General features: G+C 41.9%; 2 protein-coding genes across 2 annotated transcripts in view; one reads left to right on the top strand and one right to left on the bottom strand.

The window, feature by feature from the left end:
- The first annotated feature begins 396 nt into the window (after positions 1-396).
- Positions 397-1,679, top strand: LOC118711190 (olfactory receptor 10AC1). Its single transcript, XM_036424195.2, has one exon. It carries the CDS (start codon positions 397-399, stop codon positions 1,369-1,371), a length of 975 nt encoding a protein of 324 aa, XP_036280088.1. The 3' UTR covers positions 1,372-1,679.
- Positions 1,680-4,018: 2,339 nt separating this feature from the next.
- TAS2R41 (taste 2 receptor member 41) overlaps positions 4,019-19,705 on the bottom strand; it is a 51,058-nt gene continuing 35,371 nt past the window's right edge. Inside the window, 4 exon segments of the mRNA XM_036429945.1 lie at positions 4,019-4,075; positions 12,886-13,115; positions 13,118-13,157; positions 13,159-13,337. Of these exon segments, the coding sequence (XP_036285838.1) occupies positions 4,019-4,075; positions 12,886-13,115; positions 13,118-13,157; positions 13,159-13,337 (506 nt within the window).

The following is a 19,705-nucleotide window of genomic DNA, read 5'->3' as shown; positions in this document are numbered from 1 at the left end:
TAACAGGAAGGCGGAAACAGAGGCAGAGATTGATGACACATTTCATGCCTTGGGGAGCTCAGGCTAGGCCCCTCAGAAATTCTTTGTAGGTGGAGGTCATGAGTGATGCATTGTAAGGAAAGAGGCTTCCTTGGAAAGAGCATGTTGAGAAAGCAACTGTAAGAATCTAGTCCAAGAGGCAGGAAGGCCTGCACCATGTTTCTGAACCAGTTAACAAGACATTCTCATGGGGAGGGGCTGGGAGTGTACCATGTACCTACCACCACTCTCTATATCCACTACTCCCTTCCACCCTCTAACTACTGGCCCTTTCTCCACCAGCAAGGCAGGAAGGGTGGCACCTCACAGCTTGCCTTTCCCTCATTTCTCTCCCACAGGCATCTCTGAGCGGCCCACATGGACAGCCCCAGCAATGCTACCATGCCCCGGGGTTTTCTCCTTCAGGGCTTCTCTGAGTTTCCACACCTGAGGCCTGTGCTCTTCCTGCTGCTACTGGCTGTGCACCTGGTCACCCTGAGTGGGAACCTGCTCATCCTGGTGGCAGTGACCTGCATGCCCAGCCGGCCACCCATGCTGCTTTTCCTATGCCAGCTGTCAGCCATTGAGCTTTGCTACACGCTGGTGGTGGTGCCCCGCTCCCTGGCTGACCTGGCTGCACCCTGCCTTGGCCTTGGCAGGGGCTGCCCCATCTCTTTCCTGGGCTGCGCTGTTCAGATGCAGATGTTTGTGGCACTGGGTGGGGCCGAGTGCTTCCTGCTGGCCGCCATGGCCTATGACCGCTACATGGCCATCTGCCACCCTCTGCGTTATGCGGCAGTGGTGACCCCAGGGCTGTGTGCGCGACTGGCCCTGGCCTGTTGCCTTGGGGGACTGACAGTGTCTGTGGGGCTCACGGTGGCGGTCTTCCACCTGCCTTTCTGTGGCTCCCACCTGCTGGTGCATTTCTTCTGCGACATCACAGCGCTGTTGCACCTGGCCTGCACGCAGAGCTACATGGATGAGCTGCCCCTGCTGGGTGCCTGCCTGGTGCTGCTGCTACTGCCCTTGGTACTCATCTTGGCTTCCTATGGCGCCATCGCCACCGCCCTGCACCACCAGCACTCCCCTGGGGGCCGGCGCAAGGCTGCCTCTACCTGTGGCTCACACCTGGCTGTCACCTTTCTGCATTATGGCTGTGCCACCTTTATGTATGTGCGGCCTAAGGCCAGCTACTCCCCACAGCGGGACCGCACACTGGCGCTCATCTACACCAATGTCACACCGCTGCTCTATCCATTCATCTACAGCCTGCGCAACTGTGAGGTCATGGTCGCCATCCGCAGGGTGCTGGGGCGATGGCAGCTGGGCCAACCACAGGGTCAATCTGTATGAACCATGACAGTAGGCAGGGGCCAGACCACAGTAGGAAGCTCTACTCCCTAAAGTTTCACCTATAGGAAATATCATCAGGAATGCCTGCAGGGGGACTCAAAGACCGGACTCAGGAAAGAACCAGGAAGTATGTCCACATAAAGAGAGCGTGCCAGCAGTTGCTCCATCCTCCACCCCTCCCTGGAGCCAGAGACAGTGTGGTATGGCACCTGAGACCTGCCTCTAGTGCTTTCACAAGCATGTGCTGATTCCTTCCCAACCCTGGGGCCTGCACAGTGGTGGGCTTACAATGATGTGGGAAGCAAAATGCATGGCTGCAAAGAACTCGCAGACAGGGCAAGTATGTATGTACAAAAATGTTCATGAAGCACTGTGTGAATCAGTAAGATTACAAATTGTTTAAATACCAGCATGTGACTAAATAAATTATGGTTTATCCCTATAATGGAATCCTATGCAGCTGCCAAGAAGGAGGAGAAAGGGAAAGGGTGGAGGAGGAGAAGGAGGAGGAAAAGGAGAAGGGGGAGGAGAAAAAAGAGTAAGAAAGGGGAGGAGGAAGAGGAGAAAAAGACTGATATGTGGCATACATGAAACCATCTCTCATACAAGTTGTTAAGTGAAAAAGCAAGCGGCACAATAGTATGTATTAAGGAGTCACCCCTAATTCTGGCCTTGTCATTTCTATTTCCACTCCTGGAAGGCTCCTCCCTCAGATCTTCACAGGCTGGCTCCTTGTCATCCAGATGCTGCCTCAACTCAAATATCAACTCCTCATAGAATAGAGACCTGCACTGGTCACTATATAATATCACCTCTCTACTCTCTCTGACATCAGCATGCTTTAATTTTTAAGCATCTGTCATTATTAGAAATTATCTGACATTTTGTAATGTTTTAATTGCCTGCTCCTCCTACTAGAATATAAATTCTGTGAAATGTGCCTACTTCATTCCCTGTTCCTGAACAGTGTCTGGTATGTAGCTGCTGCTCAATGTTGAATGAAACAGTGACTGAGAATCTCCGTTATGGGGAAAGAGGCAGCTGTAATGGGAGAAGGGATTTCAGGGGCAGATGAAAGACACTTAGGGAAGGCTTGCTGTGTGATGTGTGATCTAGCCCTGCCTCCTTTAATCTACTGAGCTCCACAGTGAATGTTCTGGTATGATAGCATTTTTGTATTTAAAAGAAAATAGAATATGTGTGTGCATGCTGTGTGTGTTTGTATATGCCCTATATGGTTTACACACACACACACTCACACACTAAGAGTCTGATGAACTGAAGGACAGAGGTGGGACAGACTTTTACTTTTCATTGAATACTTCCCTAATATACATATGTGCATTACTTATTCAGTAAATGCTTATAAAATAAAAATAAAAGCTAAGGAGAGGAAGAAGAATACACAGAGGAGTTTATTGTTGTTGTTTTAGGAGCAATCAGAAAAATAGGAGAAAATTCAAGACTGTGTGGCATCAAGGAAACCAAGAAAAGGATGGATTGATCAACAGTGCCAAATTATACTACTACTTCTAGAATAATATGATACTGGTGCCATAGATGATGTCAGAGATGTCTAATCCAAGCTAAAGAGCACAAAATCCACCTTATGAACCTTAGCAAAGCATGTGCAAAGATCTGGCAGCCGAACAACACAGCCTACATCCTGAACTATTGTCTAGCCAGAGACCATGCCATGGCTGTCAGGCCCCAGCCACTCCTTGTGTCTTTGCTCTTGTTCTTCTTGTTCCCAGATGAGCTGAGGATGCCAAGATGGTGGCAGATATTGGTTTGCTGGGCTGATTTCTGTCTCTCTTTCCTATTTTATAAGGGAGTTCTGAGATGGGGAAGCCAATGGAATGAAGGTCTGGAAAGGCTAAGAACTGGCTTGGGAGCTGAAGTTGAGATCACAAGGCATAACAGTCAGTGTTTTGATTGTGTTTTGTTTTGTTTTTTTTTTTTTAAATAATAATAACTATCTATTCCAGTAAAAGAAGCAGAAAAGTCATTTATGAGAAATATTTAGAAACCTACAGAATCTCTAAGAAGGCTGTAGTGTTGGTCGTGGAGGCAGGGAAGCCACGCCTCTGCTGTTAGGGACAGGGCATGTATCATACTTGGGGTCAAATACCAGACCCTCTGCCCTGAGAACCTAGCTGTTTCCATCACCTCCTTCATTACATAAGATGCTTTACTTCTTCACATCACCCTTTCCTGAAACAAAATCATGCATGGGCATCTGACTGAAAATCTCAGTTATGGGAAAAGAGGCAGCTGTAATGAGAAAAAGATTTCAGGGGCAGATGAAAGACACTTAGGGAAGGCTTGCTGTGTGACGTGTAATCTAGCCCTGCCTCCTTCAATCCATTGAGCTCAATGCAACTCAAGGCCAGCAAAGGAAAGGCAAGGTTTCTCATTTGTACTATCTACTGGGACAGCTGATGATCAGGCAATTTCAGAAAAAGTCAACAGGCTGAGAGACAGAGATAGAGAGGGAAAAGAAGGTCAGAGGCAAGAACACAAGGCAAGTTATGGAGAAGAAAGCAGAAGTATCATTAATTGTGAAGTAATTCCAGGGGGACCAGGGGATGGAGATTAAGGGAAGAGATTAGAAGCTGCATTAGTATTTTGTTGCTGCTGTAACAGATTACCGCAGATTTAGTGGCTGAAAATAATACACATTCATTCTCATGAAGTGTTGCAGGTCAGAAGTCCAAAATCCATTCTAGTGGGTTAAGGTCAAGGTGATGGCAGGTTTTTTTAAGTACAGATATAAGCTGTACTCTACTTGTTAATATATAATAAGGAAGTTATGTCAAGCTTCAAGGAGATGATTTTTCTAAAGCATTTAGTACTCATTAAATAAATAATATTCTCATCCCCACTACCACCACTTACTAGTAAATGGTTTCCCCCAAGTCATATAGAGAAGACAAAGCACAGATATATCATTTTAAATGTTTCCTAGAGTGTAAAGGTAGGAAGCATAGCAGTGTCTGATCCTCCCATGACAGAGCTTATTGGTGATGAAGCTGTTGAAGCTGCCCTCAAATACAGCAGTCATCAGACTACATAACCTGCTTCCAACATGGTGCCTCTTGACATTTCAGTGGGAAAAGGTAAGGAAACACTATTTTTTTTTTCCAGTGGAAAGAACTGAAAGGGCTAGGTGCCTAACTAAGAACCAGATGTAGCAGTTCACTGGAACCAAACTAAACTATTCTTAGTAAGAGAAAAGTCTTGTGGCAAGGAGATATGTGGGCAGAGAAGGAGAGGGTGGGGAAGTGAGTAGTAATGGGGTAATTTCAAAGGGGTGAAGAAAAAAAGACCCAGGCAAGAAGCAGGTCTGAGATTGCACAGTCATTATAGGAAGTGAGCTCTCTCCAAGAGCCAGGGATCCAGGGTATAAAATATTGGTTCTGTCAATGCAACTCCTGGTGTGGATCAGACTCAAAGGAGAAAATCACTCCAATGTACTCAAGGCCACAGACTGGAACCCACAATGCTCCAACTCTAGTCTTAGACCTTAGGGTGAAGGGAGAATACTATTGATATAATGGCCACACTGGGGATCCTTAAAGTTCTAATCAAATATTGGTTCTTTTTATTTTATTTTATTATTTTTTTAAATATATTTTATTGATTTTTTACAGAGAGGAAGGGAGAGAGATAGAGAGCCAGAAATGTTGATGTAGCAACATTTTACAGATGAGAAAACTGAGACCCAGAAAGATTAAATGACATGCTCAAAGTCATGGAGCTATTTATACCAAAGCTAGAACAAACACCAATTATCCTGTTCTAGTCCAGAGTTTGTGTCACTACAGAATGTTTAGTTTTACCTCTCATGGTACAAGTGAAGGGTCCTGGGTTCGATTCCGGTCAAGGGCATGTACCTTGGTTGCGGGCACATCCCCAGTAGGAAGTGTGCAGGAGGCAGCTGATTGATGTTTCTCTCTCATCAATGTTTCTAACTCTCTAGTCTAATCCCTCTCCCTTCCTCTCTGTAAAAAAAACAATAAAATATATTTTTCAAAAAGAACCAGAGAGCCGAAACCAGTTTGGCTCAGTGGTAGAGTGTCGGTCTGTGGACTGAAAGGTCCTGGGTTCGATTCCGGTTAAGGGCATGTACGTTGGCTGCAGGCACATCCCCGGTGGGGGATGTGCAGGAGGCGGCTGGTCGATGTTTCTCTCTCATCAACATTTCTGGCTCTCTATCTCTCTCCCTTCCTCTCTGTAAAAAATCAATAAAATATATTTTAAAAAATAATAAAATAAAATAAAAAGAACCAAAGATAGACATAATCCTGCCTTTTCTCAGTTTTGGCCCCTGAGCTGGTGGAAAACTTGGTGTTATGGATTACCGCACTCTGGGGAATATCTGGGACCACCTTTAGAAAGAAGCACATGTGTGTACCTGTAGTCTACAAGTCTTCCAGCTTTGAACAAAGAGTTTCTCTTATTTCTATTTGTATGACCCCTTTCCTACTTCGTTAGTTATGTATGATGATGAATGCTTTGATTCCTAAAGCCAGTAACTCCTTTTTATTGCCTCTAGTCCTACTACGTAGTGATCAAAGACCAAATAATTTCTTTTTTCCCTTTTTGTCGTGCTTTAAACCACAGCTTGTGTGTATTCATTTACTGCATATCTTTAGAGCTAGAAAAAATCTTGGTGTTTGCCTAACTTGCCCCTTGTACAGGCAAAGAAAATATGGCACAAAAAGGTAGTGATTTATAATGATATCTAGGTGGCTTATGGATTCAGATTGAAATCCAGGTCTCCAATCTACATACACCTTAAACCTCAATATACTTTTTTCCAAGAAGCAAATAGACTGGGTGTTTCTTTACTTTTACTTTATTTTTTAAATATATTTTTATTGATTTCAGATAGTAAGGGAAAGGGAGAAAGAAATATCAATGGTAAGAGAGAATAATTGGTTGGCTGCCTCCTGCACACCCAATACTGGGGGATCAAGCCTGCAACCTGGTGTATGCCCTGATTGGGAATCAAAACATGACCTTCTGGTTCATAGGTCAACATTCAACCAATGGCCTTCGCCAACTGGGCACCTTATTTTTTATATATATCTGCCTGGCTATTTACATATTCCAACTCTGTGTCTCCAGTTGCCATACTTAATACTTGAGCTTCCTTTGAAAACTCTGGTAAGATCATAACCATTGTCTCTGTCCTCCTGCCAGGCTGAGTTCCTGGTTAGGGAGATGAGGCTAAACTGATCCCTGTTACCCCAGCTTCTGCCACTGGACCAGGCACTATTCAGTGCTCAGTAAATGTTCACTAAGTCAAGTAATGTGGAATGAAACTCTCTAATTACCCCCAAAAATTGAAGGGCAAGGCTAATTATTAATAAAAATAGTTTATAATAATCTAAAAATAGCATCAAAATGTACTGGAAAAAGTCCTTGGTTTCCTCATCTATACAATGAAACAGATGGTAAACATGGCCTATATGATTTTTTTTTATTTATAATATTTTTATATCCTTATATAGTATGAGAGCCCTTCGGGGGGGGGGGGGGGCTCTTGATCCATGACAGTGACTCTGAAAGTGAGGCTTCTGGATGCTGTAGCCGCCTCTGGATCACAGTAAATCAGAACTGAATTACTTCCTCTGCTGATACAAGGACCAGGCTCTGTGGGCAGCCATAGGGTCCCTGGGCCATATTCAGAACCCCAGCCTCTCACCAGCTACAGAGCTCTGGCCCTAGAACCTAGTCTCTAACCAACCTACTTTAGAAGGCAAAATGCTTGCTCCATCCAGGTTTTCTGCTCTCTCTCCCTCCACCAGTAGGAGCCCAGGCCACTATTTCCAGCCAAAAAAAAATCTACATTGGATTATGCTTTTCAGTTCCACTGTATTTGATTCCATGGCTCCACTCTGGTCTTAGCACTGATGTGTTGCATTTATTTGTCCTCTGTTTGGCTCTCATTTAATTCTCACAGGTTTTACCAAGATCTTTTCTTTTTAATTTTCTTATTTGATTCTATGGCACTGCTGATTTTCTAAACACAAATTCCTAACTTTGGAAGGGAGCATTTCTGCCCTGGCCAGGTGGACTCAGCTGATTAGAGCATCATCCCATACATCAAAAGGTTGCAGCTTCCATCCTAGTCAGGCACAAATACCCAGGTTTCAGGTTTGATCCCCTGTCAGGGTGCGTAAGGGAGACAACCTATCAATGTTTCTCTCTCACATCAATGTTTCTCTCTCTCTCTCTCTCTCTCTCTCTCTCTCTCTCTCTCATCAATAAGAACATATCCTCAGGTGAGAATTAAAAAAACACATTTTTAAAGAGAGGAGGCATTTCCTAGAACCTGGTTGAATGCATAGTGCCTCATATACATAATATAATTTTAATGAATGAGTTAATTTATGAATTATTTTAAGAGCAGAAAATATGCCGTGAGATTACATTTGTATTAATAAAGACTTGTGGCATTTAATTCTATTTTTATAGAGAGCTGGTCGACATGTTGGGAGGGTGAGCCCAGAGCAATCTTAGCTGAGAAAAGAGAATTCACTGCCTCTGAAAACAATTCAGTGGATTTCAGTCACTTCCTACTCAGTAGTAATATGTTAAGTATAATTGGTTTTCAAATACTCTTATTACATCATTTTTTAATCATTTATTTAAACATCTAAATAAATGCTTTCAACTTACCATATAAATTGTGTGTTATTAAAGAAGGAAGGCATAACTGCATTGGTCATTTAATTACAGCTGCAAATTTAATTAACCATCTAGCAAACTTGTTCATCTCCTTCATAGCACTTAGAACAAGTAACTTAATTAAGTTTTATTAATTATTAATTTAATCTGTGTTCCTGATTACATTATAAGAACCAAGAAAAAAGGACTTGTGCTTCTGTCTTGCTTGTTGACAGTAAGGTATCTGATGGCTACCGCAGTCCCTGACACATAGAGGTGTTGAACAGATAATATTTTAAGAGATTTAAACCTCATCTGTACTGACAGACACAATGAGAATGATAGGAGAGGATCCTTTCTAGGCAGTAACCTAGACTGGACCCTAGAAGAAACGTGAAAAGTAACTGAATCCAGTCTTTTATGAATGACACAGAGGAACCTGGGGACACTTCTTAGTCTCAAGTGTCTGATTATAATACTGAACAAATTGCTTCCCCCACATTGCAGAATTTCACTGCTGTGTTCTGCTTTTTTCCTCTTCTTCATTTTGCATTTTATTCTCTTCCATTTCAGTTGCTGTTCTCAGTACTCAGGAGACAAATTTGAGGACTAAATCTTGATTACTTACTATGCTGTCAAAAAAGGGGAAAAAGGGAGAGGGAGGGGAAGGGGAGAGGGAGGGAGAGAGAAGGGGGAGGGGAGGGAGGAGGAGAGGGGGAAAGAAGGGGAGGGAGTGAAGGATCTGCGAAAAGGCACAGGGCTCAGGAACTCAGCTGCTGGGCATTGCACCAAAGCCATTTTCTATTCTTAGCATTTTCTACAGTGACACCTTCTGGCCATAGAAGCACTGGAAGCCGAATTAGGTTAGTTTCCAACCATCCAGAATATAAAGAGGAAAGTATCCAGCTGCTCTGCCCTCTTCACCCATCCAATCATGAGCCCTATCTTCAGACCCTGTTAGAAAGACTTGGGTTGAATTTCTTTCATTTCTATTTCATTGGATTCTATAGTCCATCTCTCATATCTTCAACGCAAATCCTTTTCATTTAGAGAATGCTCTGAAAATTATGAAGAGCTTTCTCACACATCAACTCCTTTGATACTCACTAGTTCTTCCCTTGGTGTAAGGTGTTCTAAAATGCTCTTTGGGGACCAGATCTCAGAAAGCTAAGTCTAAGACAGACCCAACACATCAAGGCACAATATCTATCTAGAATTACATTTTCACTGATTCATAGTGGTATTTGAAAAGTCATCTTTTGGCTTCAACTTTTACAAACAAAGAATAAGAAGTTTTGCCGGGACCGGTTTGGCTCAATGGATAGAGCGTCGGCTTGGGGACTGAAGGGTCCCAGGATCGATTCCGGTCAAGGGCATGTACCTTGGTTGCTGGCATATCCCCAGTAGGGGGTGTGCAAGAGGCAGCTGATCGATGACTCTCTCATCGATGTTTCTAACTCTCTGTCTCTCTCCCTTCCTCTCTGTACAAAATCAATAAAATATATATTTTTTAAAAAAGAATAAGAAGTTTAGCCCAAAATATCTTTCTTCTTCAAAAGCTCTTCTAGGCTTATTTCAAAACAAACTCCTCTCTCAAAACCCATGTATTGAATCTTCAGAAGTAAGGTCAAGATTCCCTCTAAAGCAATGATCCCAGCTTCACATTTTAATTAGCTGGGAAACATGAACAGTTACTAATGTCTGGGTTCCACCCATCTGAGATTCTAATTTAATTACTCCAGTATGTGGTGATTCAAATGTGTAACCAATGTGAAAGCACTGCTCTGGGATGCACCAGGGGATCCTGTGGAATTTTCACATCAGAATGCTGTTATCTGGAGTTTTTCCTTCCCTCTCAAGCTTCCCTAATGGGCATTCAAATGGCTTTTCCAATAGTTGGATTCTTGTCCATGTCCCTGTGGTCCCTCTTTATTATCCTACTAGACAACAGCGCAACCTTCTCCCACCATGTTGCAAAGACACATGAGGCACATACTAAAACGGGGCTAGAAGGACTTGTTATTAATAAACACAAAATGAAAACCATAAAATTGCTTAGTGCATTCATGTTAACAATAAAAATGGCACATTTATCCTTGGATAGAGGCTAAAGTCCAAGAAAGTAACCAGGGAGGTTTTCCAAGGACAAGCATGTCTTTGCTATAACAGAAGAATTTATACACAATAAAGCTCACAGGGTTTTAGAGGCACTCCCTTACTAACGTCATCTGTGGGCACAGTCAGTTTCCAGATGCTGTCACTACAAGTAAGTGATGTGTCCAGTCATCTTTTATTAATCACTCACTTTAACATTCAAATAAATGCCAACATTTCGCCAAGGAAATAGCATAATCGCATGGAGTTGGAACATAATTACAGTTGGTATAATGTTCTCCAATGAGGCCTTTATCTTATCAACCTAGGACTGAGCTTGCTTCATCAGTAGGCTGAGAACCAAGTGAGCCATCTTCTCTGTCACAGACCAGCCCGAGTCATAAGGAGAAGAGAATTCCAGTCCTACATCTTGGAATCAAAACATAATCCTCAGGACCTTTAAACTCTTTCTATTAAAGCTCCCAACAAAAGTGTTTAATTGTGAAACACTTGTTAGGAATCTGCATAAAAAGAAAAATCATTCAAAATTCCTGATTTCAAGAAGCTCAGAGTCTAATGGAGAAAACACACAAATCCTTGCATTTCTCCTTAAAGTCCTCTGTTCAGTCCCAGACCATGAACTCTGATTCTTGCCTCTCTAACCATTGTCTCCCACAACTGCCTGGTCTACCTGTTCTAGAGGAGGGACAGTGTGACCTGGGTGGGTGAGCTTGTCCTACGGGATCTCTCCAGTGGCAGCCAAACACAGACTAGACTTTTTGTCCTGTAAGGGGCTACCTATCAGCTGCCCTGCTGGCTCATCACCCTGCTGATCTGGCTGGATGCCCAAATGCACCTGCCCATGTACTTCTTCCTCCGCAACCACTTGGTGGTGAGCATCTGCTACCTCCTGTGTAGTCCCCCAGATCCTGTGCACTCCCTCCCAGAGAAGAAGACTATCTCCTTCACCTAATGGGAAGCCTGGCTCTTCTTGCTAGCCATGGGAGGGGGGGCGGGGGGGGCCAAGAGGATCAGGCTCCTTCTATTGGCCTCTAGGACTTATGACCACTAAATAGCAGTAAAAAAACAGCATAAATGTTGTACAACCTTTCACATAAAAAGACACAAGGAGCCCTGGTGGGGTAACTCAGTTGGTTGGAACATACACCAAAAAAGTTGCAGGTTCGATTCTCAGTCAGGGCACATACCTTGGTTTCAGATTCAATCCCTGGTTGAGGCACATATGGGAGGCAATGGATCGATGTTTTTCTCTCACGTTGATCCTTTTCTCTCTCCTCCTTCTCCTCCACATATTCCTTCTCTTCCCTTCTTCTCTCCCTCCCTTCCTCCCTTCCTTTCTTACCCCCTTCCTCTCTCTCAAAATAGACATATCCTTTTGCAAATTTAAAAATATTATTTTAAAGACACAGGGAGAACATAGCTAATAAGTTAGTTGGTTAATTACTTACTGGATGTCCATAAGTTAACTGTTTTGTTCATTTGCTTTAGTGGATTTCTGCTATAAAATAAAATATCTCTAGAAGGACAGACAAAAAACTGGTAAGAGTACACCTGAAACTAATATAAAATTGAATGTCAACTGTAATTGAAAAATTAAAAAATACATATTTGAAACTAGTAAGAATGCCTCAGAAGAGGACAGCAGGGAGATTTTTTTAAGTACATTTAGGATATTTAATCATATCAATGTATCACCTATTAAAAAATAAATGTTTATAATAAAAATGAATAAGTTCCCCCAAAATTCTAGTTCATGAGTATGCATCCACTCAGCAACATTCATTCTAATTGGTAGGAAAATTATTTTCACTCCAAGAGATTAAAATTTCTCCTTATCATGAATCCAGTTGCCAGTTGGTCTCTGAAATTTGCACATTGAAAACTTTAAGCAAAATCTTTTAAACCTGCCTTAGAGGTACCCAATTCTAATTAAAGTTTTCTCAAAATTATTTCTAAAAATAATTGCATAGTAATTGGAGCAAATTATTTTAAAACACTTAAACAAGATTTAATAAAACCATTATTTTACTTTTTTTAAAAAAAGATGTTCAATAGTTTTTTGACACAAACTAAGCGAAATTCTTGAATGTCTGTTTTTCAAAACAAAGTACATGTTTATTCTATTCACATGTGACTTGGTGACATTTGCTTGAGGGGGGAAAATAAACCTGGAAAAAGTCTGGCTGCCACTTAAACTTCAGAGAGGAGAAAATCAAAGGCAGAACAATGGAAATATCAATTAAAAAAGAGACGGAGTAGTGTAAAGAAATCTTCCAGCAACTTTAACAAAATTAAAACCAAATTACCCAAGCTTGGTGCAAGGAAAATAATCACCACAAAAGGAAGGGCATTTAAACCTCACAGCCCAGCCACTGTCTATCACAACTGTACCTTAGTAATAACCTTGACATTATCCTCACAAAGGTTGCTGCTTCCCCATCTACATCCTAATTCAGTTGGGGACATTTTTTTTTTTCCTGAATTTCCCATTAAGCTTTCAAGATAAGATAGTATAGTTAACACAGAGTATACAAACATAGAGAATTGCACAAAATTTTGTATTCTGACCTTCTGGACAATATTGGCTCTCTGAGACCCAAGGGGCCCTATTTTAATGGTGTACCAAGAGAGGTATCATGCTCAGAGTATATCCAGATTTTGTTCTCCTTCTCTCCTTTCAAAGGAAGAGCCCAGAGCATGATCCAGTAGACATCTACCTATGAAGGTCATATTCTCATAAACTTCTGTAATAAAGAAACCTTGATCCATAGTGTAGTTTCTTCAAAAGAAGAACAGGGTGACTATGGTGGAGATCAGGAGAGGGCCCAGCAGAAGCCAGGGCACTGACCGTGGGAACCTCCCGTTCAGCCAGAGGAAGGCAGGGTGGGTGAGGTTAGCAATCTTCATGCAAATGAGGACAGAGCCAAGTAACAAAGAGCTGCCATGCAGGATCCTTGCTGAATTTCCCCCAGGTGAAAGAAGTAGTAAAAGAAAGTTGTGCACTATTCCAACCCACTGCAGGCAGAAACGGGTGGCACCCAAGCTAATGAGGATCATGTCAGAAGGGAGCAGCCTCCCAAGCCGCCTCCATTCTCTGCTCAGCACCAGCACAATGAAGCCATTGGCCAGGATTCCCAGGAGAAAGAGCAGCATGAAGAGGCTGTGAGTGCTTGCTGCATTTTGGCCCCTCCTCTGGTCACTACCCCTGCGCCTTGGTCCTTGGCCTCCTTCCTACCCCCACTCACAGTCCCTCTTTTGATTTTTCCTTAGGAGATGCGAAAAGAATGCTCAGGCTCTGCATCTGAGCCAGAGCTCACTTAAAAGGAAGATGCTTTGGAGGAAAGGTGAACTTGGCTCAACAGAATGCAAATTTCTCCCAGGCTCAGTTACCATTATGCTAGCAACTGCCCCTGATTTGGTTTTTCTTGTTTTGCCTACATGCTGCCATGGTTAACATTAATGTAGAGAGCTTCTCAGGGTGCTGTGTCTGAGCTTCATCCTTCTTATGCCATCCTTGAGCCCTGTAAACACATACCTTCCCATCAGATCATTCTCAAGATATTAAATATTCAATATATAAGCAAGAAGTACAGAGAAACATTCTATCCACTGAGCTAAACCAGTCAGGGCCCAGAGAAACATTCTAATGGTCAAGACCTAAGCAAATACTGAAGCTAAAGAAGTCTGTATCTAGCCAAGCTTCCATTACACATCCATCCTTACCTAGGAGTAGTCACTCCCTTGAAGTTCAGATACCTTTGTAGCAAACCTCTTCTTAAATCCTTCTTTGCCCTTGAGGTATAAATGATTGACAATGTTTTAAACTAGTTCTATACTTCCAGTGAGATAATCCATTTCCCGATGGTTATGAAACTGAGAGCATCTGCTTCTTGTTGGATGTCAGCTGAAGATCAATCTCGGGTCCTACTGGCTACCTGAAGTCTATGCCAAGTGGGCTGTTTCAACAAGGAGGCTCAAGCCAGCAAAGTGAGTCTCTAGAGAGAGTCTTAAATATCAAAATGTTATCACAGGTGTGATATCCTATCACCTTTGTTATATTCTAGTGGCTAGAAGCAAGACACTCAAAAGGAAGGGGTTACACAATGGTGAGGATACCAGGGGTGGGGGACATGAGGGGCCAACTTAGAGTCTATTACACTGAGATAGTGTAGCTTACAAGGCATATGTGAGTACTGTCCTCCAACACTAAAATTAAAAAGAGACCCCAGCCCTAACTGGGTAGCTTAGTTGGCGTCGTTCCAATGTGCCAAGGTTGCGGGTTAGATTTCTGGTCAGGGCACATACAAGAATCAGTCAATGAATGCATAAATAAGTGGAACAACAAATTGACCTCCCCCCACCCCACTTTCTCTCTCTCTAAAATCAATAAATAAAAATGATTTTAAAAAAGAGATCCCTATAACACCATGTTAAAAATAAAAATAGGGTGGACCTGGAGAACACTGTGCTAAGCTAAATAAACCAGTCAGAGAAAGATAAATATCACATGATCTCCCTCATTTGTGGAATATAATGAACATAAACTGATGAACAAAAATAGATCCAGAGAAAGAGAAACACCGAATGAACCATCAAACTTCAGAGGGAAACAGGGGAAGGGGAGGAGGCTACAGGAAATCAACCAAAAACTTGCATATTAGCATAACCAATGGAGGTGGACACTGGGGCGGGGGGGGCTGGTCCTGGGGTGGGAATGGCCTGGGAGGGGTCAATGGGGGGAAAAGGAGACATATGTAATACTTTAAACAATAAAAAATAAATTAATTAATTAAATAAAAATATTTTTCTACATTAAAACAGATTCAAGTCAATCCATACTCAAATGTTTTCTGTTTAATATATCAAATTTGTCCTTATTCCACATTTGTTTAAAACATTTTCATGTTTGTGTGTCATAAAAAAAAGTCAGCTAAGAAAATTAGTCATACAAAAAATATAAAAGTTATCACCACCACAGCATGAATGTATAATTGTACTAAAAATAATTCACAATAAAAAGAGAGGACCTATTGTAATTGAGTGAAAATGCATTTTTTGCACTTAAGATATCTGTTCCTTATACAGTTTTCACATTCATTCATTCACTCAACACATATTTATTGAGCACTTACCGTATTTTTCGGACCATAAGACGCACTTTTTTTCCCCCAGAAGTGGGGGGAAAAAGTCCCTGCGTCTTATGGTCCAAATATAGCCTACATATATACTTTTAAAAAAAAGTTTTTTTACTTGCCCGGCTCTGTGTGGTCTCTGTGTGCTTGCCCGGCTCTAAAATGGTTCTAAATGCTGCTGTTTACAGGGTTGATTACATGTGTTTATGACTGTGATGTTGGGTCTTAATGCACATAAAATATGTTAGGACACTATTTGTTTCAGAATCTTTTTTTCTTCATTTCTCTTCTCTAAAAACTGGTGCGTCTTATGGTCCGGAGCGTCTTATGGTCCGAAAAATACGGTATACACACAGGGCACCTATTCTAGTCACTGGGGACAGCAGCAAACTAAAGAAGTGGGGTTCCTGCTTTTATGGAACCTGCAGTCCAATGGAAGGTAACAGACAATAAGAAAACACAGAACAAGACACTTGCACATAATAATGGGTGCTCTGAGGAAAACAGAAGAGTAGGATTGCTGGACAATGGCGGGAAAGGGAAAAGTGGTTTTCTCAGGGGCTAACCTGGCCTGAGAAGCCTGAACAACTAGATGGAGCTTTTCCATGTATAAGTAGACATTCATATTATCACAAACCACAATTTTATATTATTCTCTTTCACCAATTCTTTTTAACTTTATTTATCAGGGAATCTTTTCCTGCCAGAAATAAAGAACTACAGCAAACCACATGACTTTTCCCTTTACTCTTATCAAACAGGTTGTCCCAAGATCACTTCAAATCACAAAACATCCTCAAACCAGAAGTTGGACATTGCTGTACAATACATGAATATTACATAACTAGATGGCTGCAGCTTCAACCCCTGTGATGTGGGCTACACAGAGGGAGAATGGAAAGGGGCAGGAAGGGTCCCACTTGGACTAGAACCAAAGTAATCTGGCTTTGTACTCTGTAGGCCTGGCATGTGTTTATACTGATTCTCTCCCTCATGGGACCTTTTCAGGGATCTGGAAGTTCCCAGTCTCCACTGGGCCTACTCTTCCTGAACTTTCCTTCAATGGGGAGATGGCATGTTTATTTTGAGTGATCCTCAGGATTCCTTTATAAGCCCCTAGGCATTCACCATCAAATTACTGCTACTGGAATTTCCACGCTCTAGTAGGCAGCCCTATTAGTCACATCTCAGGACACTCTCACACACATGCTCTCTCCCCTGTGACTCACAGCTGACCCCCTAACCCTGCTCCCTAACCTTGTAACTTCTCATAGTTACCCTCTGCTCCCAAAGTCCTAATGGAGCCACATTTTCCTGACTCCATTCCAGAGTTAGCCAGTCAGTCTATCTCTCATTCTCTTAGTCCTCAGGCAGAAACAAGCCCCTGGTCCACTATGCCTCCCTGCTAAAGAAATAACACAGTGAGCTTTGCGGTGGCCCCTTGGAAGCTCTGGACCACCACCAGGTTTGAGGAGAGATAAGACATTCCTAGTCTTCCTCTGCCAAATACAAAAGAGGACTCATACCCAGCTATTTCTAAATATTTACTCCTCAGACATCCTCTCTCTTTTATTGTCTCAACCCTTTTATTTTATCAAAGGATTTCAAGAGTATGGAACATATCTATTATATCTATTTCCTTTGGAAACCTGCATATCATGAACTGGCAACTCACTCTAAAATTTCATAAAATTAAATTTGTGTACCTGATATAAATTTCAACTTTGAACATTGTGTTATTTAAGGGGCAAGGTCAAGAAAGTCTTGTTGTTCATGTTAAGAAATTTGGATGTTATCCTAACGTAACTGAAAGCCACCAGAAGTAGTGTGATCTACTGTGTTTTTAAACAGATCCTTTGGGCTATTGTGTAGAGCAGCGGTCGCCAATCTTTCAGACTTCACAGACCACCGGTGGTCTGCAGACTACCAGTTGGTGACTGCTAGTGTAGAGAATAGAATTGGGAGAGGCAAGTGTGGAAGAGAGCAGTGATAGGCTACTGCAATAGGCCGTGTACAAGTAGATGGTGCTTGTTCTCAAGAGGAAACACTGGAGGTGGTGAGCAGTGATAAGTTGCTGGCGTATTCTGAACGTAGATTCAAAAAGATTGGCATGATACAGGAGTTTTAAAAAAGAGAAATCAAGGATAAGTCCTAAATATTTCATCTCAGTAACTAAGAGGATTTTATGGAGTCATTCACTTAGATGAGAAAGACTAAGAGGAAATGTTTGTGGGAGAAACTATTTTGGATATGTTAAGCTTGAGAAGCCTGTTAGGTATCTAAGTTGAGACATGAAGCAGACAATTGAAATTTAAGTCTGGATCTCAGTAAAGAGTTAAGGCTGGAGTAACAGGTTTGGAGTCTTCAACACTAACATGGTATTTAAAGCCATTAAACTAGATGAGATCATATGGGGGAAGGGAGGAATGTAGATGGAGTCTGTTAAGAAACTGGGAGTAAGTCATGTACCTTCAGCTTTTAGGGATTGAAAGTCAAAAGTTGTAGCAAAAAAAGATTTGGCAGAGACTAACGTTAGAGAGGGGTTTTATTCCATGAGCTCCTGCTCAGGGCAAGGGGAAGAAGAAATAAGCAGTGGGGAGGGAGACATGTAAAGATAAATGTGCTGAAGTGACCTTGTACGTTATGCTCTCTGGGGAAATGCCCTATGACAACTACTATTAACATGTTCTAACTTTGAGAGGCCCTTTGGTAGGAACTCAAGTCTAACACAGTAGAATGTTGGTGCTGAAATTGGCATCTGTCCTGTGCCTTACCCTGAGCAGAGAAACCCTATTTATAATTCATCCATTCAACAAAATCTAGCCAGTATGTACTATTTGTTGGGCACATAGGTACAAACATTAAGATTATCTCTTGAGAGAGATAGACAAGTAAACATATAATGACAATTCAGTACAATAAATGATAAAATAATAAATAATACTCAGTGCTGCTATGCATCCTCATGTACTATTATAAGTGCTTTACATATAAAAAAAATTTTATATTTATAAAAACTCAATGAGTTTCAAAAATGACCTGGGACAACTAGATATCCATATACAAAAGGACAAAATTGAACCCTTCCTCACACCAAACAAAAATGAACTCAGAGTGCATTATAGATCCAAATATAAGAGCTAAAATGATGAAACTTTTCAAGATAAACATAAGAGTAAATCTTCAGCCCAGTCAGTGTGGCTCAGTTGGTTGAGCATCATCCCATACACCAGGAGGTTGTAGGTTCAATTCCTGGTCAGGGCACATACCCAGGTTGTGAACTCTATCCCAAGAAAGGGGTGTGCAGGAGGCACCCAATCAGTGATGTTTCTCTCTCATCTATGTTTCTGTCTGTCTATCCCTCTCCTTTCCTCTCTTTCTAAAAATTAATAAAAACATTTTTAAAAAAGAAAGAAAAGAAAGGGCAGCCACATAATGGGAGAAAATATTTGCAAATCATATATCTGACAAGAAAGTTGCATCCATAATACATAAATAACATACAACTCAGCAATAAAAAGATAATTCAATTTAAAAATAGGTGGAGGATTTGAATAGACATTTCTCCAAAGATGATATGCAAAAGGCCAATAAGCACACTAAAAGATTTTCCACATTATTAGCCATTACAAAAATGAAAATCAAAATCATGAGATACCACTTTGCATGCATTAGGGTGGTTAAAAGCAAAAAGAAAAGAAAAAATAGATAATAACAAGTGTTGATGAGGGGAAAACCAAAACCTCACACCTTACAGTGGGATTGCAAAAAATGGTACTGCTGCTTTGGAAAATTGCTTGGGTGCAGTTCCTCAAAATGTTAAGCATAGTTATATGATACATAAATTACATTGTATACTTAAGAAAAATAAAAATGTATGTCCAAACAGAATCTTGTACATAAATGTTTATAGCAGCAGCATTCACAACTATAGGTCCAGTGCACAATTCATGCCTGGTTGAGGTCCCTCAGCCGGGCCTGCGCCCTCTCACAATCTGGGACCCCTCAGGGGATGTAGCAGTGCCTAAGAGGCAGGCAGTCAGGGAGGAGCCCCAGCCAGGGCTGGGCATAGCTCTGCTGCTGCTCCCCCTGGCCCCGCTGGGCCTGCTGCCACCACAACCATCCCTATCCTCCCCCCTCATAGCACTGCCACAGAGGTAGGAGAGGCTCCCACCGCTGCAGCTATGCTTGCCAGCCATGAGCCCAGTTTCTGGCTGAGCAGTGGGCCTGCTGTGGGAGCGCACTGACCACCAAGGACAACTCCTGCATTGAGCATCTGCCCCTAATGGTCAGTGCACATCATAGCCACTGGTCATCGGGTCATTCCATTCGTTTGGTCAAAATGGTCACTTAGGCTTTTATAAATATATAGAGAGCCCTCAAATGGAAACAGCTCAAATATATATCAA

This window comes from Pipistrellus kuhlii, unplaced genomic scaffold, assembly GCF_014108245.1.
Source record: "Pipistrellus kuhlii isolate mPipKuh1 unplaced genomic scaffold, mPipKuh1.p scaffold_m20_p_10, whole genome shotgun sequence".
NCBI lineage: Eukaryota > Metazoa > Chordata > Mammalia > Chiroptera > Vespertilionidae > Pipistrellus > Pipistrellus kuhlii.
Note: the sequence above shows the minus strand (reverse complement) of the source record. Positions and strands in the feature narration are given on the sequence as shown.

Coding starts and splice junctions, on each gene's coding strand:
- LOC118711190 (XM_036424195.2), top strand. CDS start 397: ATGGACAGCCCCAGCAATGCTACCATGCCCCGGGGTTTTCTCCTTCAG.